Consider the following 18,258-nt stretch of genomic DNA (forward strand, 5'->3'; position numbering starts at 1 on the left):
GCTTGGGATTGTCATTTTAACTTTTTATTGTAGAAAATGTCAAACATTCAGAGAAGTAGAGTTGGTAGTGTAATAGACCCTTATGTACCTATCACCCAGCTTTGACATCAATGCTTTGCCAGTATTGTGCCTATATCTACCATTCCTTTTTTTTTCCTGGAAAATTTTAAAGAAAAATTTAAACATTGTGTATATATTGTGCAGGTAGATTCTTTACTACTGCACCACCTAGGGAGCCCATATTGTGCTGTATAAATGATGTAATCTTGTATTCCCAGGGCGAATGTTTATTATGCTTTCAAATTTATGAAGACATTTTTATTCACCATGCCATGATGATATGTCCCACAATTATCAAGATAGCACAAAAACACAAATTAATAGAACATTCTGAAAAATAAGGCATTAAAAGGGGAAAAAGTGCATAGGACCAGTTTCTATTCTCTTACTTATCATGATGATACTGGTGTTACTGATGGGGAGAGAACTGAAGATGGTAATTTGTAAGGTGACTCTGATGACAAAAAGATGATATTGACTAAAGCTGATGGAGATGATCTTCATTACTAAACTGGTGATAGAAATGGCAATAGTGATCAAAATGTTGGTAAAAATGGGAATAGATGATCACATCTCAATAGTATTATCTTTACAAGGCAACTTAAAGAGCAGCTCATCCAATCAACTCTTAAGAATATTAAATATATTGCTATTGCTAATTGCTAATATACTTAATTATATATTATAATGTAATGTGTATTATACTCCTTTGACATATTACTGATATAATGTTTTGAGATAATAATATAGATAATAAATAATATATATACCTATAGCTGGAATACATATACAAACTTGCACCTAGAGTGGGACCTAGAAGCTAGTTCTCCAAATTTCTATGTAGTGTTATATCCAATATACCATATCATGTTGTGTGACATGTGAAAGCCTTGGTGTTAACTGCTCACTTTATCAGTGTGGTGTTGAAGAGTGTGATTTCCGTCCCCCCACCCCCACCCCCCGCAAAAAACACTTGTTTCTTGGAATTATTCCTAATGCCATGAACTCTCTATGCCCAGAATCCTTTTCAGGGATCTCTTCACTTCCTTATTTCTTAGACTATAAATGAAAGGATTGAGAGTGGGGGTGACCAGGGCATACATGACAGCAGCACCCAGCTCCCCAGAGGCATGAGAAGCTGACGGGGACTTCAGGTAGCTGGCAAAGACTGAGCTGTAGAAGAGGATGACCATGGAGAGGTGGGAGCTGCATGTGGCCAGGGCTTTCTTTTTGCCCTGTGCTGATGGGATCCGAGCTACAGCAAGGAAAATATGGGCATAGGAGCTTGTGATGCAGAGGAGAGGGCTGATTCCTAAGAGTCCTGTCAGAACCATCATCAGATCCTCATTGAGGTGGGTATCAGAGCAGGAAAGTCTAAAGAGTGGTCCGAAATCACAGAAAAAGTGGGGAATTTCTTGATTACTATAGAATGAGAGCTGGGATAGCAACAGGGCATGGACAAGAGAGATAGAGTGGGCCACTCCCCATGACCCACCCACCAGCAGTGCACATCTGCAAGGAGTCATTAGGAGTGCATAGTGCAGGGGATGGCAGATGGCAGCGTAGCGGTCAATAGCCATGGCAGTCAAAAGCAGGTTGTCCATGTCAGCAAAAACTGTGAAGAAATATAACTGGGCCAGACACTCAGAGAAGGAGATCAGTCCATTACTGGTCCACAAAGTCTCCAGCATTTTGGGGGCAGTGGTGGTAGTGAAGCAGAGGTCGACCAGGGAGAGCTGGCTGAGGAAGAAGTACATGGGGGTGTGGAGGTGGATGTCAGCACCAATAACCATCAGCAGTAGCAAGTTTCCTAAGAGACTCAGCAAGTAGAGGGCCAGGAAGAGACCAAAGAGGAGCTGTGGTTTGTCTGGGTCATTGGACAGTCCCAAGAGGACAAAGTCAGGGTTCTTACTGCAGTTCATTTCAGGTCTTGATGGGCTACAAGAAAAGAATCAGCATGAAGAGGATTCACTACAGTTAGCTGCTGAAGTGTATTGTAGCTAACCTCGATGGTTCTCTTTTCAGTTGGTTTCCTTATACCACAAATATGAGGAATGAAGAAAAGAAAATCAGCAATGAGAGAGACAGAATTTGCACTTTCTGAAGGATGATCTAAATGAGGAGGCACAAAGATGATGGAATGAGAGGAACACCAGGAGGTTCCTCGAGTTTTTTAAGGGTGAAAGAGCTCTGTTAGTCTTCGTATTATTGGATGGCATAGGTACTTGTTTATGAATCAGTTTTTATTACAAGAACATGAGCCTACTAAGGCAAAGACTGCATCTCAGTACTTAGCTTAGTGCTTGGCACATCATAGGAGCTTGGTGAACGCTCCTACCCATCTACACAGTCACTACTTTAGTTTAAGTTATTGTTAATGACTAGAGTCCTGCTAACTTGTGACCTGCTTGAATAGTCCCACTCTTGCCTCATTGAATATATTCTCCACACTGCCACCAGAGTGATCTTTTCAAAAAAGAAACTCTGATCACGTCTGTTATTTGCTTAAAAACAGATGTCCAGAGAACCACTGGGCTTGTGAAGGAACAAAAATCCCCACCTATCTAACAAAGCTCAATCTGTCTTGACCTTGTGATGTCTCAGCAGCTTCATCTCACACTACAGTCCCCTCATTCTCTGTTTGCTAGCCACTCTGGCTGCCTTGCATTTCTTCCTGTGCACTATTTCCCTTTGCTTCATTCTGAGTCAACTCCTGTTCATCCTTTCACAGTCTCAGATCAATTAGTGACTTTCTTAGAAAAGTTTTCCCTTGCCTCTTTGATTAAATCAAACCTACTTTTCATATGCTACCACGCGTAGTACTTGCATAGAATTGCTATAGGTGTCATACGAACAATGTTGTTCATATTTATTTTGTTAAAATATTTATTTAAGATATTTAGTTACTGTTTGGAGAAGGCGATGGCACCTTGCCTGGAAAATCCCATGGATGGAGGAGCCTGGTAGGCTGCAGTCCATGGGGTCGCGAAGAGTCGGACACGACTAAGCAACTTCACTTTCACTTTTCACTTTCATGCATTAGAGAAGGAAATGGCAACCCACTCCAGTGTTCTTGCCTGAAGAATCTCAGGGACGGGGGCGCCTGGTGGGCTGCCGTCTATGGGGTCACACAGAGTTGGACACGACTGAAGCGACTTAGCAGCTTAGCAGCAGTTAGTGTTGGACTCCCTCACGGGGCCATAAAGTGCATTAAGGCAAATAACGTGTCTGGTTTTCTTCTCCCTTGTGTCCCCAGTGTAGGCATCCATAAAGCATATTTGTCACAAGATGAATAATAAATTAATTAATTGATAGTGAGGACAGGAGAGGATCATAAGCTTTCCTCCCAAGTGCTGAAATGTTCTTCCTTCCATTTCAACATTTTATGAATAAAAGTTTTTTCCTCCAAATATTCTCTTAATAAGACTGGAATCACTGATTCATCTTTTTACTTCATCCCTAAAATCTATATTAGTAGTATAACACTTCTTTTTTAAACTACAAAATGATCCTCATTTTTGTCTTTTTCTCATCTTTTTCACGGTTACCATCTTTGTACCTTCAACAACTTGCTCCCAGTTACTTATTCAGCAGCTTTACCGGCTTTATTGGTTCCAGAAAACGTACAGCTTTATGGTTTTAGCCTGACGCTCCCTTGCTCAAATATCTCTAATATCTTATTTTCTAATGCATCACTTCCCAGGTGGTACTAATGGTAAAGAACCCACCTGCCAATGCAGGAGACATAAGAGATGCTGGTTCCATCGCTGGATTGGAAAGATCCCCTGGAGAAGTAAATGGCAACTCGCTCTGGTATTCTTGCCTGGAAAATTCCATGGATAGAGGAGCCTGGAAGGCTATACAGTCCATGGGGTCACAAAAAGTAGGACAAGACTGAGCAACTGAGCATGCACACAAAATGCGTCACTTCTACCTATCTGTGGCTGGTTATTGATAATTTCTATCCTTGTTCCCACTTTGCAATAAACATGGTTTTCTACTTTTTATCACTATTTAGTCTCCTTTCTCCTTGAGCTGATCATGTCATAACTCCATGAATATTCTCACTTATGCTTTCACACACTGATATATACACAGTATAATCTAGTCCTTGCTGCTGCTGCTGCTAAGTTGCTTCAGTCATGTCCAACTCTGTGCGACCCCACAGATGGCAGCCCACCAGGCTCCACCATCCCTGGGATTCTCCAGGCAAGAACACTGGAGTGGGTTGCCATTTCCTTCTCCAAAGCATGAAAGTGAAAAGTGAAAGTGAAGTCGCTCAGTCATGTCCGGCTCTTCGCGACCCCATGGACTGCAGCCTACCAGGCTCCTCCGTCCATGGGATTTTCCAGGCAAGAGTACTGGAGTGGGGTGCCATTGCCTTCTCCAATCTAGTCCTTAATTGAATATTATCTTAAGATGTTTCTAATGTTTATGACATACAGATTTTCTTGTATAAATTATTTATAAATACACTGAGAGTAGAATCATATATTTTTTAAAAAATTTCTTTAAACCAACAGTCTAGAAGTTGAGTGCATGTTGTCTCTGACCATACCTCTCACATTTTTACATCCTTTCCCAGGTTGAATCTTCCTGATACTTTTGCTTTAATAACCTTTCTGCTTTTATATCCACCTCCTGATAATTCACCTGAAAAGTAATCATTCGTGTTGGATCTCAGATAGACCAGGAGTGGTTGAAAACTGAGGTTATCAGAATCATATTTCAGCATTGAAAATATACGAGGTCCTAACTATCTAAAATTGTGAAGTCCTAACTGTCTCAAATCTCAGCCTCAGATGGACAATACCCTCATATCCTACTGTTTCCCCTCAGCCTTCCTCAGCTACTCCTCCACTTCTCTACTCTTTATGACAGATCCTTCAAAAAGCTACTTGTCTCCATCATGCATTGTCCATTACTCTCCAAATTTGTTATTTTACCTTCCATGCTTTTTATAAACCGTCTTCAGTCAAGCTGTTCACCTCAAACTATCACAAACATTGTTAATTGGCTATACCCTAAAACAAAATTAAAAGTTAACAAGTTATCTGTTTATAGATATTTGAAGTCTGAAACTAGAAATAAAAGAAGAGGTCCAAAAATGAATAATAAGAAAAAGGAGGAGTCAGACAAGGAGACTAAGGAGCCATCAGTGAGATCACTACATACCTAGGAGACTGTCAGGATGTCCTGAAAGCCAGCAAAAAAGAGTATTTGAAGTAAGAGAAGTCAGCTGGGATAAGTCTTGTTGAGACATCAAGTAACTTAAGGACTGAAATTGAACTTTGACATTGATGAGAGTGATTTCATTGGTATGTTAAGAGCAATAGCCTGACTGAAGAGGGTCATACATGTACATGTATCCATTCTCCCCCAAACTTCTCTCCCATCTAGGCTGCGACATAACATTGAGCAGAGTTCTATGTGCTATACAGTAGGTCCTTGTCAATTATCCATTTTAAATACAGCAGTGTGTACACATCCATCCCAAACTCTCTAACTATCCCTCCCCTCCAGCATCCGTAAGTTTGTTCTCTAAGTTTGTGAGTCTATTTCTGTCATAACTAGATAACTTTTCAATTATATCTTCCAATCCATCTTCTTTTCTAAACTCTAGACTTGTATATTTAACTTTCTATTAGATATGTCCTTATGAATGTCTGTTAGAGGTTTTACTGTCTAAGACATTTCTTACAGCTCAACTGATTTACATATGGATTTAGAAACAGGTACATATGTAGACTTCAAGCACAGAACTTGCATCTACTATGTTCCACTCTGAAGTCTGAGCCTGTTTCTCTATTTGTCAAATGCTACCTTCCACACTTACCTACTGGCGTTCATTATCTTCAACCCATGAGTTGACTGATCTATGTATTCTATCATTTGAATATATATTCTATCCAGTGCTTTTATTAAGCAAGTGGGATAGTCCAGAGATCCCAGAATCCTTTGCCTACATTGGTGAGGTGATGTTCATAGCTGCAAAGATGTAGCTCAGGAAGTGAGTATTAACAATATTCATGTCTCTTGGGATTGGAAAGGTAGGTTAGCATTAGGAATCTTTCTTGTCCTTGGAGACTGTTCCCAGAGTTACTCATTAATGGCAAATCTTGAGGAATTTTCCATAGAAAACGTTGGGTTTAAATGGTGCTGAGGAATAAAGTCAATAATTAACAGAGGTCTGTTATTAAGAATAACTTGGAAGTAAAATCAGAAAGATTATCTAAAACTCACAGTTTCTCTCTGGTTACTGCTCTGCTTCCTTAAGTCAGATTATTTTGAAGAGGTGAACATATGACCACAGCATTTCATAACCCTTAATATTTATATATATATATGTGCATATATATATATTTTGAGCAATATTTTTTCTGTCTTTTGTATAAATAGATTGATAGACCGAAATAGTAAGACTGTGCGTATGTCATCTACCTTTGGATATCTGACAAGCATTTCAATTTTAAATCTGCCTAAATGAGAACATCCCAAGCTCTTAACTTTTCCTTGTTTCTAGTCTGATATTTACCATTTTAATAACAAGGTTTGTGGTATATCATTTCTTGAGTTCATAAAGGCGTCACATTCAGCCATTAAAGACTATCAATATGGAGTTATAAACAAGTAGAAGTTCATTTTTCTCTAATGTAAATTAAGTCCAGGTAGGTAGTCTGGTGAGGATGTGGTGGGTCATTATAGAGTAAAGCTCTCTCTGTCCTTAGCATATGATTTTTATCCTCAAGGTCAACTGTTGGAGCTGCATTAGTTTTGGTGATCATGCTATTTTCCTGGAGAAAATTTTCCACATCTAATTGTCTAGAACTTAATTCCTTATTTCTGGATACTCTCTTTGGTTTCATTGATCTATGCATCCATTTTTATGCCACTATCATATTGCTTTGACTACTATAGGTTTGTAATATTTGAAATCAGGGAGGGTAATATGTCCAGATTTGTTGTTCTTTCTCAGGATTGCTCAAGTCTAGGCTCTCAGGGTGATTCTCCACTGACCTGGGGGAGAGTCAGTGCAGTCAGCAGGTAGCCATTTCACTTACCCTTCTAATGCAGTTTGCCTTGGTCTCTGTGGTGCTTTGGCCTCAATTCTGTAATTTTCTCAGTGATGTCTTATCCATGAATACTTGTTAGTTGTTCTTTTTGCGAGAGGGAATAAAGTTGGGAACAATTTATGTTGCTATCTTGGTGAGATCACTCTTCTATAGTAATTTGAAATACTTCTATCTTTTAGTGTTAAAGTGACTGAATCACCATTACAATATTAGAGTATTTAGAATTTGACTATATTTTTTCCACTAGAATCTACTATTTATGGGACAAAATAGTAGATCTTTGCAAAGATCTGTGCAACACATCACAAACATCATTTCAATTGTTTCTCAAGGTAAGTATCACATTCATGTGTTACAGAGAAAACAAAAGTTTCAGAAAAAATAAGCCATTTGCTCATGATTACATTGTTAGGAATAACTGAACCATAATTAGATCCTAATCTGACCCTAGCCAGCCCAATAGCAAGGAAAAGAAATGAAAGTTTTAAATTTTGGACATTAAGAAATAAAGCTCTTTATTCACAGATAACAATGTATAATAGAAATTTAAAAGAATCTATAAAGATTTATTAGAAAGTATATGTTTATAGGGAAGATCAATGAATATAAGGTTAATGTACAAAAATCTACTGGATTTCTATATATTGATCCCCCAAATTAGATAATTAAATTTTTAAAATTACAACGTAAAATATCATCAAATACATAGAGATAAATAAAAGATGTCTGAAACTACTATGTTCAAAATTATACATCATTTCTGACATGATTTTTAAAAACCTAAAGAAGTGTAGAAAAATACCCTGTTCATAAATTACCCTGTTTATATAAATTGGAAGATGCAAACTTTTAAAGAAGATTGTTCAGTTTGATCTATGGATTCAATGTACTTCAGTCAACATCTTTTTTTTAATTAAAAGCTTGTTTCTAAAACATATGGATAAGCAAAAGACTTGGAGTAGACCATAAGATCTGAAGGAGCAGAGTAGGAAAACTTACAGACTTATTATAAAAACTGTATAGCTGCAATAAATAATAGAGCTTAATAGAATAAGCATAAATACATAAATCAATTGAACAGACGAGAGATTCCCACACATATACAATTGCTCAACTTTTTACAAAGGCACCAACTGCAATTCTTTGGGGGGAAAAGTTTGTTTCCAATTAATTATTGTAGTGAATTGGATATCAATGAGTAAAGCGAACAATGACATCCACCTTATGCCATCACAAAAATTGTTTTCCAATGGATTATGGAACTAAATAGAAAAGGTAAAATAATAAAGCTTCTAGGATATAACATTGGTATTTTTAAAACAGTTTTTCTGCTTTAAGATTTTTTAAATTTCTGTTTTCATTATTTTATAGGTTCAGAATGATATAACTACATTTATATTCATTTTACTTATCCTTGCCAATTTTTGTTGTGCATCTCAAACCTGATGATCTACATTTCTATGAATTCTGGGGAAAAAGCCTTTAAAGTTATTTCTCTGAATATTCCCTGTCACACATTCCCTCAATTGCATGGAAAGTAGATCTTTCTGGAACCATTAGTGGACAGATATTGAATATTTTTTTGTATCTTTTATGAAAACTAAGCTCTTTTTCATGCTTAAAAAAATTTTTTTTTCTCATTCTGTGAGAAATACTTGGATCTGTCAGCTAGCTTCTTCTGCCCTTTCTTGCATTTTATCTGCTGCTTATATCATCCATTCTTTTACATTTTGGTCACTGTATATTATACTGACATGATTTTTTTTGTTTATTTCTCAAATGTGCCTTTTAAAAACATATTAGTTTAATTGTGTTTGTATTAATTCCTATAAACATTTTATGAGTCATGTATTGTTTGTATTTTTTCAACTTGTCACTCACATGAAAGACAAGGATGCAACACAAATGACATAACCAGACTTGTCCCTGGTGACCGTGTGTGCTGCCCATTGAAGCCCTGTAAGATTAATAGAACATTAGGTGGACCCTTAAACAGACAGAAAACACTGAGGGCCAGGTGGTTCTCTTATGTGCTTACGTACTATATAATATTCCAAACTTGATTGTAACTCAGAAAAAAGAAAGAGTTGTTCTTTTCTTTGACAGAAATGAGCCAGAAAGCAATGTACAGATGCCCTTACAATCACTGTCCTCAAAGAAAAAGAACATATGACAAAGATGAATGACATATGATGAAGACAACAATAAGAAAATAAGAGATTAGAAGCACAGTAAACAATGGAATAAAAAGTAGACAAAATGTGGTACAGAAATTTTGAAGGAATTACCTTATTACTGAAGAGGGACCCTTGAGCTGAAACAGAACAAAAGTCTGTCTATACATTATTTAATAAGAGTTTGAGTACGATGAAACAAGAGCTCAAGGCTATATCAATAAATTTTAAAATCATGATTGTATATGTTATTGCTCAATTTTTATGTGTAGTTATGCCTGCCCCACCAAACTGTAATATTGTACAGAACAATAGCTTAATCTCGCTCATGCAGATATTCCCTATGATGCTTAGTTCAGTGCTGTGCATGTTGGAAGTATTCAACAAATACTTTAAACAGAGAAACATCACTGGCATTATGAAAACTCAGAGGATATAAACATGACCTGAAGCTTAATAAATGAGGGAAAAAAAAAAAGAGTTTGACTAAAGCAAAGGGACCTGGAAAAATTAAAAGTGAAGGAAAAGACAGATGTGTACCAAGCAAAGAAAGCACAGGAGATAATAATAACCTGAGATAAAGTATGAGTCAAAGTGAAAATAAAACATTAAACAGGAAAACCAAAAGAGGAAAAAAAAAAAAAGAAATGAGTCAGAAAGGATAATTAAGTTGGAGTCTTCACAGTTAAAAAAATTTATATTTTCACCATACTTGGCATTGTATAGTGAGATTTAAATCTACTCCATTTACAAGAATAGTGTTTAGATAACTCTATGTAAGCAGCAGCAGCAGCAGCATGTATATGTTATTATTGCTCAGAGACACTCCATTGGTATGATTTTCCTTATAATGAGCTATGCTTGAGCTTTAAGTTCTTGAATGACTCTGCCATATTTTTCCAATATATTTTGATTTGTTTCTCAGTGAGGAATGAATAGATGTGACTCATAAAAGAGGTAGGCTTTTCTTTTCTTGAAAACTTTATTAGAGCTGCCTTTATGGCTTTGTTTTTCAGGCTTTAGAGCATCAGATTAAGTGTCGGAAGCAAAATATTATAAAAAACAATATAGAAATAGTAAGCTTCCCTCATAGCTCAGTTGGTAAAGAATTTGCCTGCAATGAAGGAGAATGGTTCAATTCCTGAGTCAGAAAGATCTGCTGGAGAAGGGATAGGCTACTCGCTCCAGTATTCTTGGGCTTCCCTTGTGGCTCAGCTGGTAAAGAATCTGCCTGCAATGTGGGAGATCTGAGTTCGATCCTTGGATTGGGAAGATCCCTTGGAGAAGGGAAAGGCTATCCACTCCAGTTTTCGGGCCTAGAGAACTCCAATGACTGCATTAGTCCATGGGGTCACAAAGAGTCAGACATGACTGAGAGATTTTCACTTTCAAGTAAAGTCTAATGCAGTTGGAGAGTCAGTATGTGGCTTTAGAAACTCAAAGGACACCAATAGAGACAAACAATATGATGATAGCTGGTGGAGGGGGCAGGTGGAAAAGGCCTTTGCTCTGCCCTCAGCAGATGGGATCCTCCACACAGTAGAGAATATGTGTGTGTGTGTGTGTGTGTGTGTGTGTGTGATTGGGTGAATCAAATGGAAATGAAGCAAAGAAATGCCATCAAGGACAGGAAGCCAGTAACCCCAAGCTCATTGACATACTCATTGGAACAAGTGAGTTTTAGGAGCTGGGAGATATTGCAGAAGAGTTTGTAAATGATATTGGCACCATAGAAGTGATGGAGAAAGTAGCAGATGTATGCATAACTTCAGAGATGACCCCACTGATCCAAATGGCCAAGATTTCTTGAGTACAGATGTTGACGTTCATGATGCTTTCAGAGCGCAGAGGAAGGCAGACAGACGGCCACACAGCAATCATAAGGCATCACTGTGAGCACGGCCATCTCAGCAGAGCCACAAAGAGTGAAAGCACAACACTGCAAATGCATTCCCAGAGGGGAATATTGCTACTGTGCAGAGTCAAGTTGCAGATGAACCTTGGTCCAGTCACAGAAATATAACATAGGTCCAAGAAGGAGAGATGTTTCAGGAAGAAATATACAGATAAACAGAGACTGCCATCCATGGAAGTTGCAGTGATAATGAAAATGTTACCAGTTAAAGCCACTAAGTATAAGACTAAGAACAGAGAAGTGAAAGAATATACTAATTTATTTATTCTTAATATTTCTCTTATATTACATCATGTCACACTGCTTTACAGTTTGTTGAAATAAGGGTAGAATGTAAAAGAAAAACAAAAGATTAGAAAAAATTCTGTAAATCAACATTTTCCATGACCAGAAGTTGAGAAAAATAAATAAACCACAAATAAGATAGAAGATATTCTTGAGATGTCTTTTCAAGTTGCCTCCATTTTTAATAACACTTCATAGTAATTGAGAATTTGACCATTGAGTTCTAAAAATATTGAAATTATTTGAAGTTAATTTACTGGTTGTTTTCTGTTCAATCATGATTACAGTATAATTTTATTTATTATTTTGCCTTTCTGCTTGGATAACAAGAAATCATGATGTACCTCTTAAAAAATTCCCCTTATCGTATGTTAAATGGTGAGTTAACATTTAATTTTCTGAGTAATTATGTCCTCAATTAAAATTCTCAAAATCTGAAAGCATAATAATTTTACTTCTCACATTAAAATGTGCTAACCTAGAGGAGTCATTTAGACAGGCTTAAAAACTGTACATGTTACATGGGCAACAGAGGCAAATTTTTGTAACTAAATCCAGAGAAGAGTTTGTTGAGATATATAGCAAATCTACTTTATCACTGGTATCTCAAAAACAAATTCAGCATTAGACTTCCATGGCTGATGTTTCATTTGTTCACATTTCATTTCTATTACCTAAGAATGCATTATTGAACACTAGACAAGCCTTTTCCAGGTCCACATGTATAGATGGGCTTCCCAGGTGGCGCTGGTGGTAAAGAACCCCCCTGGCAATGCAAGAGGTGTAAGAGACGTGGGTCTGGAAGTTTGTGGGTCTGGAAGATCCCCTGGAGGAGGAAATGGCAATCCACTCCAGTATTCTTGCCTGGAAAATCCCATGGACAGAGGAGCCTGGAGGGCTACAGTCCAAAGGGTCACAGAGTCAGACCTGACAGAAGTGATTTAGCATGTACACACATATATATGTATTTATATCTATCTATATATATGTATTTATGTATTTGATAAACAATTTGAGAAGCAATATATTTCACATTTCAACTGTCTCATTGCTTGTTTATGCTTCAGAAGATATCATAGACTTCTTCAAGTCAGAGTTTCCTTCTGATCACCCTCCTCAATGCCTCCTTCACTTCCTTGTTCCTCAAAGTATAGATCAGTGGATTTAGTACAGGAGTGACCACACTGTACATAATGGCAATGATCCGTTCCTGGTCCATGGAGCTACCCGAGGCAGGATGGATATAAATGAAAAAAAACAGGACCAAATAAAAGAACAACTACCATGAAGTGAGAGGCGCACGTGGACAGTGCTTTATGGAGCATGCTACAAGAATGGGTCTTGAAGAACAGATAAATAATAATGTAGAAATAGGAGAGAAGGGTTAGAAAGAATGAGCCCATGGCAAAAGTCCCTGTGACATTATTGAGCAGCCACTGGTTGAGCTCAGTGTTCCCACAGGCCAGCTTGAGCAATGGCTTAACATCACAGAAGAAGTGATGGATGTGGTTGGAACCGCAGAAGTTTAAGTGAGATGTTATTACTGAGTGCAGCAGGGCATGGAAAAAACCAGTGATCCAGATAGTGACAGCCATCTGGATACAGACCTGATGACTCATGATAAGAGTGTAACGAAGTGGTTTGCAGATAGCCACAAAGCGGTCAAAGGCCATCACGGGCACCAGCATGGCCTCTGTACTACCCAGAAAGTGGAAGAAATGAAGCTGGCTTATGCATCCCAAGAAAGAAATTGCTTTGTGCGTAGAGAGGAAGTTCTCCAGCATCTTTGGCAGAGTCACCGTGGAGTAGCAGATATCTAGACATGACAGGTTGCCCAGGAAAAAATACATAGGAGAATGAAGTCTTGGATCAGAGATGACAACTATCAGGATGGCTCCATTTCCAGCCAAATTGAGAAAGTAAATTGTAAGGAAAACCACGAAGAGAACCGGCTGCAGTACTTGGATGTCTGTCACTCCCAGGAGGAAGAATTCAGTGATGGAAGTTTGATTCAGCATCACCTAAAAGACAAAACAATAATGAAATGCTATCTCCTGTGGGCTTCCCTGGTGGCTCAGCCTGTAAAGAATCCACCTGCAATGCGGGAGACCTGGGTTTGATCCCTGGGTTGGGAAGATTCCCTGGAGAAGAGAACAGCTACCCACTCCAGTATTCTGGCCAGGAGAATTCAAAGAGCCGGACATGACTGAGCCACTTTCACTTTCATCAGAACCAAAGGCCTCCTGCTGAGGATTTTCCTACCTAGACACCATATTCTGAGGGAGAGCATTGTTATTTTAACCATTTACAGCACCAGAAATTGTATAATATTTGGACCATTAACTTCATAAATATTAAGGTTACATGTTGGTAATGGACTGTTTCCTAACCACTTGTTTTCTTCATTAGGTTTATCATTATTTTTTCCTTTACCCAGAGATTCGGAGCATGTTGCCAGCCTACTGGCTGTGAACTTCTACATTCTGATATAACTTCCCTTTTGTCATCCCAAGTCTGCTCTAACAGAGGGGAAACTTTTAAGCACTCCCCGCTGCTGTCTCTTGACTTAGTAGGAAACCACCTGAAGGGTTTCACTTCAGAAAAAAAGACAATGAAAGGATAATAAGAGCTATAAGAATCTGAATAGAGATGCAAACACTAAAGTGCTCCCTATAGAAAGGAAATCATTTGAAGTTTGGAAAATCCCTGAGAGGAGAGACAAAAGATTTTAAGTGACTAAAATAGAAAAGTGAATTAGGGGACATTTCTAGGGATCCTGTGGGATTCTAGGCTTTATAACTAGATAAATATTTGAGAAATTATCTAACTTTTATTACATCTTTATGAAAGACTGGCTTCAAGGGATTCAGAGTAATTTTCCTTAATCAGTCCAGTTCAGTTACTCAGTCGTATCCAACTCTTTGTGACCCCATGGACTGCAGCATGCCAGGCCTCCCTGTCCATCACCAGCTCCCAAAGTTTACTCAAACTCATGTCCATTGAGTTAGTGATGCCATCCAACTATCTCATCCTCTGTCATCCCCTTCTCCTCCCACCTTCAATCTTTCCCAGCATCAGGGAAATTAATAATTATTATTAATTTTCCTTAATAGCCAAGTATATTTTGTAAATTGTTAAACTCTGTGACTCCTGCTTAAGATATAATTGTCATGCCAGATATTATTTTTGGTTCTCTACACAAAACAAAATCGTATCAAAAATTCATTTGGAGAAAAAACTGTTTCCTAACATTAAAAAAATAGCAATGAAACTTTCTGTAGTAAATGATTTATTTCACTGCACTGTAAATGTTTAGAGATTACATATCTACTTTTGAGAATATCTAGAGATATGGCAATAAAATTGTAGGCAGTAAAGTGAAAGTGAAGTCACTCACGACCCGACGGACTGTAGCCTACCAGGCTCCTCCCTCCACGGAATTCTCCAGGCGTAAGTACTGGAGTGGGATCTTCCCGACCCAGGGATTGAACCTGGGTCTCCCTTATTGTAGACGGACGCTTTACCCTCTGAGCCACCAGGGAAGTCCAGGCAGTAAAGTAAACTCCAGGGGTTGGTGATGGACAGGGAGGCCTGGCATTTTGCAGTCCATGGGGTTAGCAAAGAGTTTGACATGACTGAGCGACTGAACTGAACTGAAGTGAACTGACCTGCTCAGACTCCAGAGTGAGTGGTCTAGGTGGGAACATTATTCATTAATTGTGTGGTCTCCTTCATTATTCCCTTTGAACTGATTGTGGAATTTTCTTTAAAGTCTATTGGATTCATTTTTTTTTTTTGTACAAATGATCTGTTATAGTATTTAATTATCTCATATTTAAATGTGATATATTGCTACTTTTATTCAGTTTTAATTTAAAATCTTTGGATAGAAAATTTTTTTGTAAGTTTTGTTCATTTTTAAAAAGTGAGTTCATTTCTATTTTTAGTTGTATTTCATATCCTACTAACTTTTCTATATAATCATTATTGCTGTAGCTGAATATTTGATTTGTATATGTTGGTTTTGTATTAGGCAGCATTACTTAAGCTTCAAATTCATTTTAAATTTGCTTCTTATTTACATCGATTTTATTGTTGCTGTTTTAAATTAAGAGACTGTCAGAGCACTTTTAGTTTCACAGAAGAATTGAGCAGAAAATACATAGTTCCTACATAACCCCTCCTCGTTTCTCACACAGCCTCCTCACTACCAACATCTCTACCAGAGTAATACCTTTGTTACAATCAATGAATCAACACCGGCTCATCATTCCTGATTAAGCCCGTGTGGTGGTAGTGGTTTATTCGTGAAGTCGTGTCTGACTCTTGTGACCCCATGGACTGTAGCCTGCCAGGCTTCTTTGTCCATAGAATTTCCCAGACAAGTACACTGGAGTGGGTTGCCATTTCCTTCTCTAGCCCACCGTTTACATCGTGTTTCATTTTTTGTGTTGTACATTCTATGGGTTTGGACGAATGCATAATGTCAGGTATCCACAGTTACAGTGTCACACAGAATGGTTTTCCTGCCCTAAAAATCCCAAGTTAAATCTCTTTATCTTTCCCTCCCCAGACTCCTGGCGACCACTGATCTTTTTATTGTCTTCAGTTTTGCCTTTTCCAGAATGCCATGTACTTGGAATCTTCTTTCACTTATTAATATGCCTTTAAGATGCCTTCATGTCTTTTTGTGGCTTGATAGCTGTGCTTTTTTTTTTCTTTTTACCTATCCTTTGTATGGATATGGCTTCCCAGGTGGCACAGTTAGTAAAGAATCTGCCTGCCAGTGCAAGAGAGGCAAGACGTGTGGATTCAGTCTCTGGGTTGGGACGATCCCCTGGAAGAGGAAATGGCAACCTGTTCCAGTATCCTTGCCTGGAAAATTCCAAGGACAGAGGAGCCTGGTGGGCTACAGTCCATGGGGTCACAAAGAGTTGGACACAACTGAGACTGAGCATGCAGGCATGTGTATGGATGCACCAGTGTCTATTCACCTGTTGAAGGACATCTTGTTTACTTCTAAATTCAGCAGTTATAAATAAAGCTGCTATGAACATCCATACGGAGGAGCCTGGTAGGCTGCAGTCCATGGGGTCGGGAAGAGTCGGACATGACTGAGCGACTTCCCTTTCACTTTTCACTTTCATGCATTGGAGAAGGAAATGGCAACCCACTCCAGCGTTCTTGCCTGGAGAATCCCAGGGATGGGGGAGCCTGGTGGGCTGCCGTCTATGGGGTCGCACAGAGTTGGACACGACTGAAGTGACTTAGCAGCAGCAGCAGCATGAACATCCATGCACAGGTTTTTGTGTGAATGGAAGTTTTCAACTCATTTTGGATAATTTTACAGTTTTTATAATGTCAAAAATAATATACTCTGCATTATTTAAGATGTATAATATTATATAAGAAGTGAATCGCCAGTCCAGGTTCGATGCAGGATACAGGAAGCTTGGGGCTGGTGCACTGGGATGACCCAGAGGGATGGTATGGGGAGGGAGGTGGAAGCAGGATTCAGGATTGGGAACATGTGTACACCCATGGCGGATTCATGTTGATGTATGGCAAAACCAATACAATATTGTACAGTAATTATCCTCTAATTAAAATAAATAAATTAAAAAAAAAGATTTTTGTCTCTTCCCTTCCTCTTCTTTTATTTCCTATTCATTTTATTATTTAATTACATTGGCTGAGATCTATTACAGCAGCAGGGATGCAGTAGTGGAAACCTTTATTTTTCTTTCATATATTAAAAGGATATTTCTAAAGTTCTTCACTGCATGTGACTTTGGCTGCAGTTTTTTTTTTTGTTTTGTTTTTTTATGGCAGCTATTTAAAATTCTTTATCTGTTAGAGGACATTACATTTTAAGTCTGATTTCTGGAGAACTGTCATTTTCTTTTGTGATAATACGTTACAGTGGTCCATAACGGTGTTTGATGAGTTGTTCCTTTTAGTGCATTTGTAGTTGCAAACACCTTTCTTCTATAGGTGGGCTTCCCTGATAGCTCAGTAGGTAAAGAATCTGCGTGCAAAGCAGGAGACCCTGGGTTGATTCCTGGGTCGGGAAGATCCTCTGGAGAAGGGATAGGCTACCCACTCCAGTGTTCTTGGACTTCCTTTGTGGCTCAGCTGGTAAAGAATCCTCCTGCAAAGTGTGAGACCTGGGTTTGATCCCTGGCTTGGGAAGATCCCCTGGAGAAGGAAAAGGCTACCCATTTCAGTATTCTAACCTAGAGAATTCCATCGACTGTATAGTCCATGGGAGTCGCTAAGACTTGGGCATGACTGTGCAATTTTAAAGATTCTGACACAACTGTGCAACCTCACTTTCTTCTGTAGGTAAGACTTTTTATTTTTAAACTTGATTCTGAAGATTCAACAAGTTAGAAATTAGAGGGCTTTCCTTTGGTTCCTTGTAGGTGGCACTACTGCATACACGACTGCGCAACTTTCACTTTCTTCTGTAGGTAAAACTTTTTATTTTTTATTTGATTATGTGGACTCAAAAGTTGGAAAGGAGAGGTCTTGTCTTTGGTTCCTAGTGGTAGCACTGCTGCATAAGTTTTTGGTTTCCCTTACCCGAGCTACCTCTGGTTACACTTGAGAATTGGCACTTTGCTCCCCCTAGCACCTCTGTCAAGGTGTCATCCAGTACTCCTGTTGTCACTGCTTGTGCCTCCGGGGTTGTTAGCGCCTTGCCCATCTGGTGTTACTGGCATTGCCACCTAGGGCATTGGAATGGCTG

The 18,258-nt window shown here is 38.5% G+C and overlaps 1 protein-coding gene and 1 pseudogene across 1 annotated transcript; both read right to left on the minus strand.

Annotated features, from left to right (window-relative positions):
• Positions 1-1,052: 1,052 nt before the first annotated feature.
• OR1O9 (olfactory receptor family 1 subfamily O member 9) lies at positions 1,053-1,982 on the minus strand. The gene has a single exon (NM_001390438.1). It carries the CDS (start codon positions 1,980-1,982, stop codon positions 1,053-1,055), a length of 930 nt encoding a protein of 309 aa, NP_001377367.1.
• Positions 12,598-13,525, minus strand: OR12D2IP (olfactory receptor family 12 subfamily D member 2I, pseudogene; annotated as a pseudogene).

Source organism: Bos taurus, chromosome 23 (assembly GCF_002263795.3).
Source record: "Bos taurus isolate L1 Dominette 01449 registration number 42190680 breed Hereford chromosome 23, ARS-UCD2.0, whole genome shotgun sequence".
Lineage (NCBI taxonomy): Eukaryota > Metazoa > Chordata > Mammalia > Artiodactyla > Bovidae > Bos > Bos taurus.

What these genes read in the sequence shown, in the direction of transcription:
- OR1O9 (NM_001390438.1), bottom strand. Translation starts at nt 1,982, where the DNA reads ATGAACTGCAGTAAGAACCCTGACTTTGTCCTCTTGGGACTGTCCAAT.